Source organism: Haliaeetus albicilla, chromosome 7, assembly GCF_947461875.1.
Source record: "Haliaeetus albicilla chromosome 7, bHalAlb1.1, whole genome shotgun sequence".
NCBI classification, from domain to species: Eukaryota; Metazoa; Chordata; class Aves; order Accipitriformes; family Accipitridae; genus Haliaeetus; species Haliaeetus albicilla.
The window spans coordinates 33,752,508-33,770,152 of NC_091489.1; the positions used below are offsets into that span (position 1 = coordinate 33,752,508).

The following is a 17,645-nucleotide window of genomic DNA, read 5'->3' on the forward strand; positions in this document are numbered from 1 at the left end:
AAATTGGGAACTTTATTGTTCTCCCCTCTATCACTTAATGAGAACCAGATGTAATCTTGGTCCATGTAGTTAAGTGGGTATGTGTGATTTCCCTTACTTGAAAAGTAAGTTGCGGCTTTGTTTTTGAACTCTAAGTAGGGTGCTGTCAGTAGTAGTTCAATAATGCTACATGGCAACTTGGACCTATGGAGCTAGAATGAGGAGGTAGGTTTTTTTTTTAAATTTGCATAATACGCATAAGAAGTCTTTTAAGTAGACTTTGTAGTTTGGATATAAAAATCAAGCATTCTCTGTTTTGTAATATCAATTTAAGTTAATCTTTTTGTTACACCTTACCTGATTAACTGAAGCTTGAAAACTTTTCAGGTGAAATGGTAACAAAGCAGCCCTTGATTAGAAGTATGAGGACTGTAAAAAGGGAAACTTTAAAACTAATTTCTGGCTGGGTGAGCAGGTCCAATGATCCTCAGATGGTAAGTAGATTCATTTTATACAATTAACTCATAAGACAGAATTAGGAAGAACTCTGTTCTGTTGTTGACTGAACCAGTTGGTCACAGGAATTTGCTTCAGGAGGTCTGTAAAATATAAAGGAGAAAGTACAATCATATAGAGATAAGCCTGAGCTATATTTGAAATACTTCAGGTAATTTTAGCTGAGAGTAGTCTTAAAGGGAATCAAGGAGGTTTAAGAGAACCCTATTGGAAGCCCTGCTGGATGGTCCAGAGGGTGGGGAGTCTGTGGAAGTGTAATATATTTCACCTTCCTTGGGGGAAAAGTATCGCCTGTAACTAAATAACGAACTTTGCTATAAACTGTATGCTAGAGACTTTGTTCAATAACTGCATTGTTATAACCGTGGCTTACTCTTTCAATTAGGTAGCTGAAAACTTCGTTCCTCCCTTGTTGGATGCAGTTCTCATTGACTACCAGAGAAATGTTCCAGCTGCTAGAGAACCTGAAGTACTTAGTACTATGGCTATCATTGTAAACAAGCTGGGTGGACACATTACTGCTGAAATACCTCAGATATTTGATGCTGTTTTTGAGTGCACATTAAATATGATCAACAAGGTATTTATATCTAATCTCCCTAGTGACTGAAGAAAAAAAAAGAAAAAAAAAAAGAGGTTTTATAAAAGTGCTAGTCTTGGCTGTTGGTACATCTCTAAGTGAAAGATAACCTTTTCTTGCAATGAAGGAAGGCAGTATGTAGTGAATGTAGAGTTATTATACAGCTTTCATCTAATGGAAATTAAGTGGGGGTTCATGCCTTCTTTCTATGAATATCATTTCCATATGTGGTGTCTTGTGGATCATCTCCCTGTTTTTTTGTAGTCACAAAGTACATTTGTGGCACTTGAAGAAATTTCTGCTCAAACATACTTGTTTTGAAGTCTGGCTGTTTAGTTGGCTGTCTTAATCTCATTGCCTTAAAGTTTTCTGTTTAGCTCTTGATATAAGTCATTAGTAATTTTTCTGTTCTAGGGACTTGGAATGTCATACTGCTGGAAGCAGCAGTGTACTTCAGTCAAATGTCAGTGTAGGACTAACTGCTAAAATTCATAAATATTTAAAATGTATGACTAAGTACTGATCAGTCATTTTGAATATTTCCTCATTAATGCAATTCTTATGCTATAGTGTGCAGTATATATTTGCATAATACTTGAGCACTACCAGCTGAATTAGTGCTACTTTGCAGTAGGGTGTAACCAGAAATTGTACCCTTGCAGCAACATAGGTGCTCAACCAGTGTTCAGACTATCAGTCTGTTTATCTGTGGACTGAGCAGTGATTAAGGTTGTGTACTGACAAAATGTGGCTCAGCCTGTCAATGTTGTGCAACTCTAGAAGATGGTCTTATCAAGCTTTGGTGGGGAAAATTGGGGGGAAAGTTCACTGAGAAACGTAACCTTTGCTTTGCATTTAAGGTTATTTTAAACCTGAGGTCTAAATGCTGATCCATGTCAGCTATTGACTCACTCTACTTAACAGAAGATCTTATGATGGACCTTTAGGAAACTTGACTTTTTCTCCTCCTCTGCTTCTAGGACTTTGAAGAATATCCTGAACATAGAACAAACTTCTTTTTGCTACTCCAGGCTGTAAATTCTCATTGCTTCCCAGCATTCCTGGCCATTCCACCTGCACAGTTCAAACTTGTTCTGGATTCTATTATTTGGGCTTTCAAACATACAATGAGAAATGTTGCAGATACAGGTAAATGGCAGTGTTTAATATGCAGACTTAGTTTGCAGTATCAGATATTTTTTAGTAGATTGTTGTTTTCTTGCATCTTGTTCTTTAGTCAAACTTAATATTCCAGTAACACAATTCTGTACTGCATTTGCACAAGAATAATCTTCTGTGTCAGCTTCAAGTTGTCAGTCAGGTATATATTAATGGGTTGAAACACTTGGATGCTGTTTTATTCCCACAGCTGTTAAATGGCACTGCTACAGTTTCTGCTTGCTTGTTTCCATGTGAGTGTTAATGCTTTTCTGAAATGGCTGAACCAATGTAACAGCTCACTGTTGCTGAAACAGGTCTCCTTTTGTTGTGCTGCCTGCAGTGTTTGTCTTGGTACCTCAGTAAGACAGTTGCTGAGTAACTCCTGAAAAGTTCAGCAGAAAAGTGTATGATTTGGGGCTGAACTCCTCACAGTCTGGGAGTTCAGCCCATGACATCAGGAGAGGAAATCACTTTAGATTGTTAGGAAGACAGATCATGCTTCCTTTGGACAACAGCCAGCCGTTCAAACTTAGGATGAAATTTCATTGAGCAGCTCAGTGTATCACCCCATTTAACAAACTTGAGTCATTAAAAAGCCCTCCAGAATGAGGGTTATCAAGGATACAAGGAGGGGGCTATGTAAAAGTCTTCAATTCCAAAAATGTTGGTTTTTAATATCTTGGGCTTAGTGCACTGTCCCAGCTACTGGATAAAGAGATTGTTGTGAAGCCACTTAGTTTTTAGCCAGTTGTCTTGTATCGGTGTTTGGGAGGGATGGGGATAAAAGATAACTCTTATTTGCATTTCACTTAAGTAACTATGTTTTCATGTAATTCTAAAAATGAAAACATTTTCCTCTCTTAAATTAGCAAATACTTATTTTGGTAGAGGGTTTCTGTCACTTTTGCTAGTACCAATAAAATGATGCGATTGCAGTATTAGATGACAAAAGCATAAAGAACCAAATAAAACCGGCATGCCATGTAAATGTGGCTATAGCCCTCTAGTGGCTGCTTGAGGAAATGCCTGAGAAAATGATTGCGCAGGTAATACTACTTTTTGGTGCCTATCAGAATTCCTTTGGATATTTGTATCGTTTTGGAAAAGGCAAAAATACGCACAGAGGTTTTAATACTGTTTGGTTGGTAACTTAGTTTTTTAATGCATATTTTCCAGGACTTCAGATACTTTATACTCTACTACAGAATGTTGCACAAGAAGAGACTGCTGCCCAGAGTTTCTATCAGACATATTTCTGTGATATCCTTCAGCACATTTTCTCAGTGGTAACAGACACCTCTCACACTGCTGGTAAGAATGCGTATGTGTGAGCTGGCTGATGAAAACAATCTATTTGAACATCAAAATACATACTGTTATGCATCCTGTTCTGAATAATAACTGGATATGTATAACTTTGTTCTGTTCAGGTTTGACAATGCATGCGTCAATCCTTGCATACATGTTCAACTTAGTAGAAGAGGGAAAAATAAGTACTCCATTAAACCCTGGAAATCCAGTGAACAACCAAATGTTTATTCAGGAGTATGTTGCTAATCTTCTCAAATCTGCATTTCCTCACCTGCAAGAGTAAGTGTGCTGTGATTCTTTAAAACTTTTAAGTGGGTTCTTATTTCTTGAAATACTAACTGATGTGTTTACTGCTAGTGCCCAGGTTAAGCTGTTTGTAACGGGACTCTTCAGTTTAAACCAGGATATTCCTGCCTTCAAGGAACACCTAAGGGATTTCCTGGTCCAAATCAAGGTATGTTTGGTGTGCTTTTCTCAAGAAATGAAAAATGATTATTCAGCGGGATGATATTGTTGGAAAGTACTTGCACAGTGTTCATTCAGTGTTTGTTTAGGAGATACAAGTTATTTTGCAGCTGTTTCAAATGTAGTGAGAACTCTGCCAAATAGCTTGCATGACTCTGAATGGTGTATCATATAATCTATTTCAGTGTGATTTTAATTTTACAAATTGGGCTTAAATGTCATCACTTGTACTTTATGCTGTGCATACAATTCATATGTCTAAGATGGCTTAGACATATGTGAAACTTAGCCTAATGGGAAATAAAGCACGTTGACTTTTAATCAGATTTTGTTTCAATTATGCTTGGGATTGGGACATGTTTTGAAACTTGCTAGAGTAATGCCATGCTTTTATTTTTCTAAAGATGCTAGAATTCAGGAAGATTGTAGGAAAGTGTTTGTTAATTTGTTTTGAGACAGCAGTTGTCAGGTACTCAAAATTGTAATGCTACTGCTTTAATGATGATACACTCCAAACGCTGGGTTACTATAGCATCCTGTTCTATTACACATAGTGAAAATGTTAAAACATTTTGCATTCCTTTATATTAATTCTGACCCTAGGAACAGAAGGCAAAATAAGCAAATAGTCTGGCAGTGAATGTGAAGGGAGGATGTTTCCTGTATTATTCTGGATTTTGGGAGCTTATTACTCTGCCTAAAGCATTTGACAATGAACTAATGATTTTATGTGAATTATACAGGAATTTGCAGGTGAAGACACATCAGACTTATTCTTGGAGGAAAGAGAAACAGCCCTTCGGCAGGCTCAAGAGGAGAAGCATAAACTTCAGATGTCTGTACCTGGCATCCTTAATCCACATGAAATTCCTGAGGAGATGTGCGATTAAAAAAAAAAAAAAAAAAAAAACAAGTTTTGCAGTTTTCTTTCTGTACAGCTACTTTGTTGTGATAGAAGAAAACAGCGCTTGGATATTTGTTGACCAAAATGATGCCAATTTGTAAATTAAAAGTCACCTAGTGGCCCTTTTTCTTATGTGTTTTTTGTATAAGAAATTTTCTGTGAAATATCCTTCCATTGTTTAAGCTTTTGTTTGGTCATCTTTATTTAGATTTGCATGAAGTTGAAAATTAAGGCATTTTCAAAGTAATTACTTCATGCCCATTTTGTGGCTAAGGGGAAAATAGGCAAAACATAACTTGTAAAAGAGTATATTGCAAAATAATACAATTTCCTGTAAGAGTATCGATTTTTAATTCGGGATCATTTTCTTTCTAGTCTGTCCTGCAGTCTAGGAGAAAAGGTAATGAGTAAAACAGACAGAATTAATTGTTAAGCAGAGGATTATAGTGCTGCATTTGTTTTGATCAGTTAGCAGCTTTTTGGACTGAGTGGTAAGGCTAGGCTACATGTATTTGCAAGTTGTATGGCAAGTTTGCAGCAAGATCATGTGCATATCATCCCATTGTAAAGCAACTTCTAAAGAGTATGGGAACACAGTACAGTTAGTTATTTTTACACAGTTCTTTTGTTTTTGTGTGTGTGCTGTCGCTTTGTCGACAACAGCTTTTTGTTTTCCTCAATGAGGAGTGTTGCTCATTTGTGAGCCTTCATTAACTCGAAGTGAAATGGTTAAAATATTTATCCTGTTAGAATAGGCTGCATCTTTTTAACAACTCATAAAATAAAAAAAAAAACTCTGGCTTTTGAGATGACTTATACTAATTTACATTGTTTACCATGCTGTAGTGCTTAAAGAACACTACTTAAAGCAAAATAAACTTGGTTTACATTTATTTTTCTTTCTTCGGCTTATTCTTTCATTGGATGAAAATGCTGTGATCGTATTTAAGATTTGTATCCTGAAGGCGTAGGAGAAGTTCCTTGAGGTCTAGATAACTGTTGCTTCTGGCTTGCCTCATCTCAAGGACTTCGGCTGTGCTTGAAGTTAACGTGAACTAAGTTGGGTTCCATTTGGAAGTACAGTAGCTGTTCTGACTTACCTCTGTGAATAAATACTCCATACTAGGTTACTATAAAATGCCAGGAGTGAGGTACTCTTGCGCTCTCTCTCTATATGGACTTTTTGCAGTTTATTTCAAAGAGGTATTGCACTGTATCTTGACTAAACAATTGATACTAGTACATGTTAATAACACATGTAGACGAGATCTAGTTATTTTTCTACCTAAAGTTTTGTAGTTAAATGATTTTCACAGATTTATGAAGTATGGATACGAAAAGCAGTATGAACACTAAGATTGTGTACAGTCTTGGCTCCCCCATTTTTGTAATGTCTTGTCTCTGTTTTCTAACAGTTGATGTTAAGCTCTCCCAAAGTTTTTCCCTTTATTTGGTCTCTAATCTTAAGATTGTTACTATGACACAAAGTATAGCCATTCATGCAGAGCTGTAAAACAAGGTTAGGCAGTTGTGGAGGTGTGTTATGTAAATTTGGATATGGTAGTTAACTTTGTGCTGTATATTCCTTTTGAAGTAGAAGTGCATGAGTTAGCAGTGTTCATGTAGAATTTAGCTGTGACCAGAATGTTTCCAGTCTTCAGTATTGGCCCCTTTCTGTTTGTGAACATCTCTCCATTTGTTTTACTTAGCTGGCCCTAAAAAAGCACAGCTGCTCCTGTGTGAGGATCATTTGGTGATAATAAATGTTGTGAGCTGGCAGTTGCTAGTCTTTGGAGAGAAGGTTCCTCAAACCCTTTATGGCTAGGACTTAGAATACAGCCTACCAAAATAGCTCATTATTTTGATAGTTACAGAACCTCATTTCTTTTTCTCCTTAAAGCTCATGATTTAAGCTTTTTCGTGTCTTCCTGTCCGGTTCATCTATAGCACTCTGTTCTGCTGTGTGAAGGCAGTATCATCTTTAATAGGCAGTTTAAAGTAAAATATTCAAAGTACTGTTGAAGGACTTAGCTGGAATGGACATTAAATGGCTTGTGACCAGGCTGGGTCTTGCAGTGTTATAGAGCTACAGATTATCAAAAGCTGTGCAGAGAAGTGAGAACATCTTATTAAAATGGAAACAAATACCACCGATAGCATGATGTCAGAGTGATCATATCCCATGAGTCACGGAACTAAATACTGAATTGGTTCTGACATGCAGTGGCATTAACAATGTATTGAAACTAGTTTTGAACAAAAAAATGCATATATGCTTTTATGCATGTTACTTCTTTCCATATTTTAAGATTCACGTTAGTCTGAGGCTCATGGTCTGGTTGTTTACTGAAGAATTAAATCTGACCTAAACTCTCAAATAACAAATCTGAAATGTATTTCTAAAGTTGATTCAGAAAAGAGTTGTTTGGTTACGTTGATACCTTTTGGATTATCTAGTAAAAAAATTTTAATCTTAGTCTTTGCTTCCCTTTTAGATCTAAAAACTTAACTGTGATTTTGACTTGTTATCTTAAGAATCGGTGCCTTTCACTGATCTCTGCAGATGCTATAAAAATGCAGCTTATGCAGAGTTCTGGTTACCATTAAAGATTTGACTTGTGTGTGTGCATATTTCTAGTGTAGTTATCCTGAGTGTGGAAAAAAAATTACAATGTTACATCTAAGAAAGTTCTGGTTCTAATGCACACTCTGTAAATTAAAATATATGGATAGAAAGCATGAACCATCATATAAACATCTACATAACTTGTAATTATATGTAAACCAATGTTTTGTGCATATTTCTATACAAGTATTTAAAAAAAACCAATTCTGTGTACTCCAAGTACATTCATAAATACAAATATTATAGGGTGTTTTCTGTGTTTACGTGAACTGATTGCCTGTTAGCTGATGAAGACACCCCCAAGTACTTGTTTCAGGCTACCATGACACGTTTGCTACTGTAACTGAAGCAGATTATTTTCCAAAGCATTTTAGGTTAGTTTGTTTGTTTTGTTCTTTTTAACTAGAAGAATTTGGTGTGTGTTAATCTGATTGGTTAAGTAAACTATTTTCCAATAAAGCTAATATTTATGCAAAAAAGCTTTAGAAATGCTCATCTCTCAAGGAAGGTTTAAGAGTTACTTACAGTTTTTAGCACTGGAAAGGCAGTAAGACCTCAGAAGACCTCAGCTGTGGGTTTCTCAATGGAAAAAAAAGATTAGGAAAGGATGCTGAAAATAATGCATTAAAATGTACAAAGGCTGACTGAACTGAGGAACTTGCATTAGTGCTGTATTGTGACCAGGGGCAGTCTGTCCCATAGCCCATTTATTGTCATATAAATGATGATTACTGATCCAAGACTTCTAGAGTACTGTTTGTATTTGCTGGAAGATATGTCTAGACTTTTTACCTGCTTACTAGGTTTGTCTCCAGATGTTACGGAGCAAAATTGAAATGTTGGAGATAGTTTGGGGTTGGTTTTTTGTTGGTGGGGGGTTTGTTTTTTTGTTTTTTTTGTTTTTTTGTTTTTTGTTTTTTTTTGTTTTTTGTTTTTTTGTTTTTTGTTTTTTTGTTTTTTGTTTTTTTGTTTTTTGTTTTTTTGTTTTTTGTTTTTTTGTTTTTTGTTTTTTTGTTTTTTGTTTTTTTGTTTTTGTTTTTTTGTTTTTGTTTTTTTGTTTTTTGTTTTTTTGTTTTTTGTTTTTTTGTTTTTTGTTTTTTTGTTTTTTGTTTTTTTTTAAAGCACTTTGGTGCCAAAAAAAAAAGAGTAAAAGAACATACCTCTCCCTTCATCTGCCCTTCATGAATGCACATCTGCACTTGATGTCTTGAGACTGAATTTATTTTTAGACTTTCAAATTTAGGAGATCATTGCTTCATTGTCCAATGCTGATTACAGCCAGCAGTGTTACCTTGGGAAAAGGCTTAGCCATTCCAGTTGAGGGATTCATTTTTCAGGTAAGACTTAACATACAATGCACTTTAATTACTTAAAGCACATGAAATCACCTATTTGTACGTACATACCTGCCCTGTGTGCTGCTGTTGGTCTTTGTACATGTGTTTCTCACTACCTGTGATTGCATGTTCGTGCTGTAAGTGGGTACAAGAAAATAGAGTGCTAAGAAAAGATGGGGTTGAGGAGGACTGTTTTGGAAGTTAAGAGTATGGATGAGAATGACAGAAGTCAAAGATGAAAATGAGACACTTTAACTTGTATGTATTTACCTCTTGTAAGTTAAAAGTGAAACAGCACTTTTTCCTAGGCAATACATTGGGTAGTCTCTTCCAAGTTCTCCATAAAAATATGTCAAGGGGCCTGTTATTTTTTTTTATTGTGAACACCTTTTAACGCTTTTTAAATCGTTTACTGCCAGTTTTTTTCCTGAGTCTTGAAAAGTCTGTAGTCTTTCATGGATTCTGTAATTTCAGCAAAGACCATCAGGAAGAATTGGCTGGTTTAGATTGGAGGATGGGGGGAGGAGTTAAAATTGTTTTCTCTGGTGTGACTACATAACAAGGTGAAGTGTGTATGTGTGCCGCAAAGAACTGACTGCAGCCCACTTGTTACCACTGCTAGTTATTTTAACACTTATATTGATAACCAGGCAGTAATGACCAGAATTCTCTTGTGGCATCTCTTTAGTGTTAGATTGCAGTCATAAGAGTTCTCTAAAGGAACATTGTAAACACATGCTTTGCCAGTAAAAAGTCCAAAAGAGGTCCAAATGTTAAAAAAAAGCCAGCCATCTGTGCTCTCTCTTTGATTGGTGAGATGGTTCAGTTGCTGATGGCACTGTTGCTCATGCTCAGAAATGTAGCTGTTGCCTTGCTTTCCAATCAAAGGCATGAGATGATCAGTCATCTGACAATACTTTGTAGACTGAAACAACCAAAATGAAGATTGAATCACACAGTGAGGGATATTATCCCAAAATGAGGTTGAGACTGGAGGTATAATCCTCAGGCTATCTCATCTGGAAAAAGGAGTGGTTAGACTAGTAGCACTGAATCTCAAGTTAGTACAGTCCAGTCTCCACCAGACCTTTATGGGTACAGAAGTACACAAACAAAAAACTTCAACTGAATTACTAACCAAGATTACAACTTGAGAAACAGGCTCTAAGATAGTCTGAAACCACTCTAAAGTGGAGCTTGCCCTGTTTACCTGGCTGTACAGTGTGATTCTTACCACACCTAATAGCTGGTAATAACGTTTATTAGAATGCAGACTATTTTCCTACTAAAATGCTGAACAGGCAGTTAGGCAGCTGATTTGGGGACCAAACTGTTTTAACATAGCTTGGTGGTGTAGTGAGTATTATCTATTCTTACATGACATGTTTTTGGCCTAATAGACAGGGCTATGAATTGTTTTGAGCGTGTTCTCTAACATTTGGGGTAAGTTTAACTGAATTTGTCTTCACAGGGTGCAGTAATACCAAAGTCTAGTTAGATATGAACCTTGTTAAAACGTTTGAAATGCTAATATAGCAATGAAAGTCAAGTGCTGAAACATAAGTGTGTAAATTTAAACTGATTTACAGTTGCACTTCAGCCAAGTTTCACAGGTAACTTTACAGTTTACAGGTAGAGACTTATGTCCTTTAGTGAAATTAAGGATTTCCTAGGCAATGTATTCCAACCGTTTCCAGCATCATTCCAGACTGGAGGTCACAGATATAACTGGACTGGCTGGAGTTCACCTTTTTGACACTATCCTCTGTAGAGCAGAAATTATTTACTTACTTTCCAGCTGCCACAGCTCCCATCTCCTCTTAGCATCTGCTGAAATCACTGGTAGTTTACCTTTCATTGTAAATCGTGGTGGCGGAGGAGTAAATGTACAATCCATTCAGCTATTGTTGCTACAGGAATGGGAACCTACAGCAGAGCAATAGAAAGATCAAACGGAAGATAATTCAGTCATACCACATCAGACAAAGCTCTGGTTAAAGTAGTTAACATGACTAATGTAAAAAAAAAAAAGTTCAGTTAAGTCTTTCACATTCCACAATTACTATTCTGAAGTCAAGTCACCAGCTATGTAAGTTCATATAGAAAATGAAGGCTTAAAAATACAAAGTATGAGGCAGGCTAGGAGAGGCTGAAGTGTCCCAAAGAAGGAATGGGGGCAATGACCAGTCTTACTACCTCAACCCCTGATCTACCTCAGGGTGGTTGTTTGGGGTTTTTTTTCTTGGTTTTGGTTTTGTTTTGTTGTTTTTTCTTATGGTGAATGGTTAACTCCATCTTTACCCTAAAGTAAAACAGGACTACAGTATTAGTGCAATGTTGGGACACAGTGGGACATTATCTTTCGAAAGTATGTATGTTCTCAAACTCTTAATCCAGTCCTAAGTTTGGATTTAGAATTTTAGTTTTGCTCAGGTCTTGCATTTATCTAAGCTATTCCTCCAGAAGAACTGTTCTGGCAGTTTACCAGAGCAAATATTTCCAGATTAGAAGAATCACAGTCAAGGGAAGGAAAGTGGGCCTCCTGGGGATCAAACAACCTTGCAAGGATGGCACGTGAGAAGAGAAGAATAAAGGTCAAAAGGAAAAAAACCAATGCATAGAAGAGCAGGAGGCTGATGATCACTGTAACCAGGCCAGTTATAGCTTTTGTTGTCTTCTGCTTAGAAGCTAACATTTAATTTAAAAAAAGTCAATTTCATCTCTTATTAAAAAAAAAAAGGAAGATTCTTGTGTGCAATAAAAAGAATTTGGTTGGCAGTATTCCAGTCTGCACAAAAGTAGGAGTGACTCGAGGTCACCCATACTCTTCTGTTGTATTCATTGAACTTGGCATGTGACACCACGCTTCAAAAGGCCCCTTCCTTGTGCTGACTCTGGTGTTTATGTGGTGCTGCAATCAGATCAAAGAGCTGATTTGTCAGAAAAACAATCTTCCAAGATGTTTTGGCAGTTAATTTTGGTTGTTATAAAATTTACTGCAAGGTCTGTAGAAGGAAGGAAGAGGAGAAAGAAAAGTGCAAATTCAAATCAGATTGTGCAGATCATAGAACTACGCTTTCCATCAAAAAATCTGGTCTTTTTCTAGATGCAGATAACTCACTTGTATCATATAGCCACTGATCGATTCCATGCTAGCGGGAATACCTGTGCAATATGATGCTAGTTAAGGAAGTGAATAAGTATAACTTCTTGGAGGTACGGGGTTTATATTCTTGGAGGGACAGGGTTTATATTCTTTTCGTACAACAAAATTAAGATGCTTTCTAAGTGTCTCTTTGCACAACTCTGGCTTCCAACTTCACTAACTTCAATTTTGATAATGGTAAGATGTAAAGGGTATGCCAGCAAACGAAGACTGATGCAATTCAGAAAATGGCATATGGCATATTGCAAAGACAACTCATGAAAGCTGTGAAAATGACATACAAATGAAAGATAACTGAAATAATCTCAGACACATAGAAGATAAGACAGCACAACATCAAGTGAAACATAACATCGTGTTTATACACAACATAAAAGCCTCTGGTCCACCTTTGGCAGATCGCAAGCTTTGAAAGCAGTGCTGTAGAAAAGAAAGGTGGTTGGTACCTTAATTCAGGCATGAGCAGAATATGGTAACAGTAATATTCTGGACTGCTGTTACTCTTCCATTATAAAAGTTTTCAGGCTATCTGGAAGAGATCATGCAACCAAAAAAGGCCTTACAGGGTCTAGTACATCTGTGTCATTTTAATAACTAAACCACCATACCAGTGTGGAGGTTTAGTTACTAAACTAGTTAGTTTAATAACTAGTTAGTGGTGGTTAGATTTCTGTCTATCAGTAGAAAACACACTGTTCAGAAAAGATTATGTCAGGAGTTAAAACATCTTTAAGTTACATATCACAAGGAAGATTAAAAAGTTCTAGGGAAGTTCTCCGTTTATTTACTTGCAGTCTTCCTGTCTCTTGTACTGGTTATTCTCAGGAATCCTGTTTGAAAGATACTTTAATTCACATCATATTTTAATCCAAGTGACAGACAACAAGGAATCTGTGTCTCATGGAGACTCAAGATGTTAATTTTCTGTATTGGTTTAATTTAGTAAATGGAAATTTCAGCAGGGAATATTTAAGAATAGCTATTCTTGTTGATAACCCTAACTTGGAAAGTATTTAACAACAAGTAGTGATCTTTCACCCAGGTTTCTTGTCATTCTAGTATTTTCCTGACTTCTACAGTAGTTGTAGCTGAGATAAGTCTGTTGTTCAAAGTAGCTTATCTCTTACTTTTCAACAGCAGTGGAGTTCTTTGTCTTAGCGTGACAACCTGATGCTTTGAGGATTGTTACGAAGACAGCATTCTGTGCACTCGAGTGGGAGGTTACATATACAACCACTAGTGGTGTTATCAGCCTGTATAAATATGCACATGGAATTAAAAAACCAGACCTCCATTTCCCCAATGCCATCGGACTTGTGTATTTCTTCCATTTAAGTCAGCTGCTGAGGCAGTCAAAACAGCTCCATTTTTCTCCTAATTTGGCAATTTTGATTTATTTCATTTTCTACTAAACTATATTGCATCTGCATTGCGGCTACTAATAGATTTGTTTCTTTAATCCTATGTACAAGGCAGTAAACTAGAAGTATTCGGAATAATACATTAACTCACCACTGGGTGGTACTACAGAAATAAAAACCCACAGTACTAGAGCAGTGCCTACTTTGGGGAGTGAAAGCAGCCAAGACCTATCATGTGATCCGTGTTCCAATTGCATATACCTGGGCGAGGGAGCAGGCGAGCGTGCAAGATTAACAGAGAGCAGAAAAGGGTTTTTCTTGCATGGAAAACTGTTTGGCTAAAACGTTGTCTTCCACGGGTCTGAGACCTTGTTCAAAATGTGCCCAAGACACGAGTTAACTCAAGTGGTAATTGTAATCAGCATAAATTGTGTAATGTTAAGTGAAATGCTTCCGTTTATTTTTTAAGAGACAGACTGTCCTTCCATGAAAATGCGGTACTTCCAGCTACTCGCAGAGGCTGTACTTGCCATTAGACGTTTACGATGCAGAATAAATTACTGACCAGGGGAAAAAAATAAGGGTGGAAAACTATGTAAGTAAAAACCATCTACTTATTTGCGTAAAACGCCACCGTAGTATTTTAAACGCTTAATTTTCGGGAGGAAGTGCCCCCACATGCCCGCCCTTGAGTCAGCTCCAGCTCTCCTCAGCCGGGGCTGGGCGGGAAGGAGATGGCCGACGACTCTTCCGTCCCGCGCCCCGCCAGCGGAAAACGCCAGTAACTACCGAAAGACCTGAAAACCTGCCGAGAACGAGGAAGCTTCCTTGCTACGCGGCGAGCCCCTAAGGCGCCCGCTGGAGCTCGGCGCCGGGTTCTAAGCGCTCCCTTCAGGCCGGAGGTCCCAAAGGGCCGCCGCGCCAGCCCGCCGTGCCCCAGGCAGACGTCTCCAGCTCGGCCCACGTCTAGAAAAATCAAGAGGAGGGAGTAGCCGGGCAGCGCTCACGACCCGCGGCCCGCTCAGCGGAGAGCCGGCCGAGTCTGCCGCGGGAGCCATCCTCCTGCAGCCCGGGAAGAGGCGAGAGCGGCGGGAAAGCGAGGCGCGGCGGCAGCTGGGCTCCAGGGCGCCCGAGGGGGCGGGCGGGGGGAGTCCTCCGGCGGCGGCCGCTCGCTTTAAGCAGGAGAGGCCGCTCCTCTGTCCCTGTCACAGCAGCGTGTGCGCGTTATTGGAGGAGATTCCCCCCTCGCGGGAGGCGGGAAGAGGGCAGGGAAACGCGCTTCCCGCCCTACCCCGGGCGCGCGCGGAGGTGCAACCGCCGCCGCCGCCATTTTACCCTCCCGGCCCCGACTGCCGGCCCGCCCCCTTCCTCCTCCTCCCCGCTCGCCAGCCCGCCGCTCGGCCCGGGGTGGGAAGGCGGGGCGAAAGGAAAGGGAGGAGGGACTCGGCCACCTTCGCCTCCTGCCTGGTCGGAAACTGCCGAGCTGAGCCCGAGCGCCCTGTCCCCCCTCGCTCCCGTCCCCTCCTCCTCCTTCCCCCTCAGCAAAATGGCGGCGCGTGGAGTCACTGGGAGCCAGTGAGTGACTCGGCTTCTCCTCCCCGCCGCCGCCGCTACCGCCGCTGCCACAGCCTCATTTGCATTGATCAGCCGCCCCATCCCCCCCTCCCCCGGATCCCAGACCGGCCCCTGCCTCTCCCCCTCCCCTTCTCTTCCCATTCCTTCCCGCCCCCTCCTTCCCCTCCCCCCCGACTGACCCCCGCCCCGGCCCCCATCAATCATCAATCAGCAGCACCGAGTGGATCAATCAATGGTCGGGAGGAGGCGGCGGCGGCGGCTGCTGCTGTTAATGAACAATGTGTGAGAGCTGCGCCGAGCTGCTGGAGGTGTTAAATGAGAGTAAGTGCGGCCGCCCTCCCCCGCTACCCTCCCCCCAACACTCCTCGCCCCGGGCCGGGACCCCACGTACCCTCCTCTACACGGGCTGGGTTATAACCCCGCTTCATCTCCTTCCTTACCCCCCCCCCCCTTGCCTTTCCCTGCTCGCCGCCTGGCTCGGGCCTCCTGGGCGCGGGGTTACCTCTCTCTCTGTGGGGTGGCCGTAGAGGGAGAGCCTGCCCTGCTTTGCAGCTTCCTTCCCCCTTCCCTCCTCTCCGTACCGCGGCCGGGCGACTTGCGGCCTGGGGAGGGTGGGCCGAGGGGCTGTCCCCGCCGGGCCTTTCGCAGAGGGCGCCCCCCCCCCCGCCCCCCCCTTTCCCGCCTGCCCCCCGGGTGTCTGCGTGTGGGGCCGGGCGGGGACGTGACCCTGCCGTTGGCGTGAGGAGCCCGCTTCTCGCTCTGCATCCCCGGGAAGCCGCAGCGGGGCCTAGCTGGCTCCTCGCTCGGCTGAGGAGGTGCCTGGGAGCTGCTCCGGTGGCTGCTGAGCAGCTGGAGGCCGGGCCTGGGCTGGGTTCCTTTTAAGCAGCAGACAAGGCGGCTCTGAGTGATCCTGCCTCCCCCCTCCCCCTCGCCTGTCCGCGGTGTGGTGTGGAGGTGGGGGGGAAGGGACGCGGTGGGGGTGGTTGTCGGGGTACCGATTTTTCCGAGGTGACTGCTTGGCTGTGAGGGAACCGGCGCCTAAAGGCTGTGAGGGAACCTGGCTTGGCTTTGCGAGGGCCGGGCTGGCGGGGGGGGGGGGGGGCGGGTGCGGGGGGAAGGAGCTCCAGGGTGTTTCGCTTCGGGGGTGGTCTCTTGCTTCCTTCCGAAGTTTCCTCTTTACAGGTGTTACCTAAACAGCCGGGAGGGTCGGAGGGTTAATACAACAGGTATTCCCTCCGGTACCGCTGAAACCGGTCTTCATTTTGGACGCAAAATCCCTTTTGCCCCTATGCAGTAGGCCTTGCGTATCCCTTGGAACCTGCTCTCAGTTCTCCGTGGCAGGCAGGGTACCTTCCCAGCTTCTCAGAGGCTTGTCTCTCTGCACTGCTTCATGAACAAAGACTAAAAAGACATGATTTGTAGAGATGCTGAGGAATTTAACGAACTTATCAGTTGAAGTTTGTGATTAGCAGGAAGTTTAGCTATCTCAAATCTTAAACATTTTTTTCTGGTTGCACACTGCGGTCTGCTTAGAGGCAAATCGTGTTCCAGTACAGTGAAGCACAGAATACTGCCTAGAACAGGATTTGGGTAGAGTTTTCTTTTTCTTAACTCATGTGAGGCCCAATTGCATGTGGTGTTTGTTTCTTCCGAAGATATATGAGTGGATACTGTGGTAGTTGAATGTTGGCCTCTTTCTTGTCGGGGAAATATGATACTCGGTGATGGCCAGCATTGTATTTGAAAAGTAAAAATGTATGTGTAAAACTAACTTTCAAGAGAGTCCAGACACTAGAATAAATCAGATTAAAAGGTTAACATCAGAGAACTGTTGGGTTGTTAATGTTGTTTGCCAAGTTTGACTAAGCTTGTATTTCTGATATCTTGTTTTGAACAATCATTGTGATGTTTACTTAATTTAGCATGCATATCTTATCTTTCTCAACTGGAGAGATGGGGGAATATGTTGGTAGTGTAGACTAGAATGCTTATTTAAACAGTTGGTTCAAAATAAGATGAAACTATCAGTGGTACACTCATGACAGCTGTTTGTTGGGAGAGATAACTTTGCTTGGTTTTGATGGATTGATAAATAATCATTGTTTAAACTTGATCAAGATTGGTATGATCAAAGAGATAAAAGTTGTAATATTAAATCGGATATTTCAAGAAATCTCTGAAATTTCAGTATGAATTTATTTTTAGAACCATTTTAAGGTAATTGGGGTTTAGGCAGCTAGATATTCCCTTATAGACAAAGCTATATCTTAAGTTGGTTTAACAATTTTTTCTTGCATATATAACTAGGGTATGGGTACCTTAATGGTTCTGTATAATTTAAGATATGAACCTGCTACTTATGAAAAGGAAATTTGGCTTTTTAAGTCAAATTTACTAGGGAAATTATGTACTACTATTGCTATATAGTTAACTTCCAAGAATGCTGGTCAGATAGCATTAGGTTTGGCCTTCCATTCAGAGAGGCGAGCACACTTTAAAAAAACATAACTATTTTGTGTTTGGATGCAAAGGCATATCTGATGGTGCATTGTGTGTGCCACCTACCTTCTCACTGTATGAGAATGAGTTGTAAGGGAGGTATACTTTCTTTTACAACTTCAAGTTGCGTTCTTTGCATTTCTTAAGTAATAATTAAAGGTAATG

The 17,645-nt window shown here is 40.6% G+C and overlaps 2 protein-coding genes and 1 long non-coding RNA gene across 10 annotated transcripts in view; 2 read left to right on the forward strand and 1 right to left on the reverse strand.

Moving 5' to 3' along the window:
- The window catches only part of XPO1 (exportin 1), a 40,617-nt gene extending 34,808 nt beyond the window's left edge, over positions 1–5,809 (forward strand). For all 8 annotated transcript variants that reach the window (XM_069787615.1, XM_069787613.1, XM_069787611.1 and 5 more), the window contains 7 exons: positions 367–473; positions 881–1,075; positions 2,056–2,224; positions 3,413–3,547; positions 3,667–3,826; positions 3,905–4,001; positions 4,756–5,809. In XM_069787615.1, coding sequence (XP_069643716.1) covers positions 367–473; positions 881–1,075; positions 2,056–2,224; positions 3,413–3,547; positions 3,667–3,826; positions 3,905–4,001; positions 4,756–4,902 — 1,010 coding nt within the window. In that variant the 3' untranslated portion in view covers positions 4,903–5,809. The remainder of the gene's footprint in view (positions 1–366; positions 474–880; positions 1,076–2,055; positions 2,225–3,412; positions 3,548–3,666; positions 3,827–3,904; positions 4,002–4,755) is intronic.
- LOC138686130 (uncharacterized) lies at positions 442–16,038 on the reverse strand. Its single transcript, XR_011325481.1, has 6 exons — positions 15,484–16,038; positions 12,492–12,574; positions 10,731–10,805; positions 8,949–9,804; positions 8,068–8,121; positions 442–578 (listed from the first exon to the last, which is right to left on the reverse strand). It is a non-coding gene; the product is annotated as an uncharacterized lncRNA (long non-coding RNA).
- The window catches only part of USP34 (ubiquitin specific peptidase 34), a 141,479-nt gene continuing 138,454 nt past the window's right edge, over positions 14,621–17,645 (forward strand). Inside the window, exon 1 of the mRNA XM_069787621.1 lies at positions 14,621–15,302. Coding sequence (XP_069643722.1) covers positions 15,260–15,302 — 43 coding nt within the window. The 5' untranslated portion in view covers positions 14,621–15,259. The remainder of the gene's footprint in view (positions 15,303–17,645) is intronic.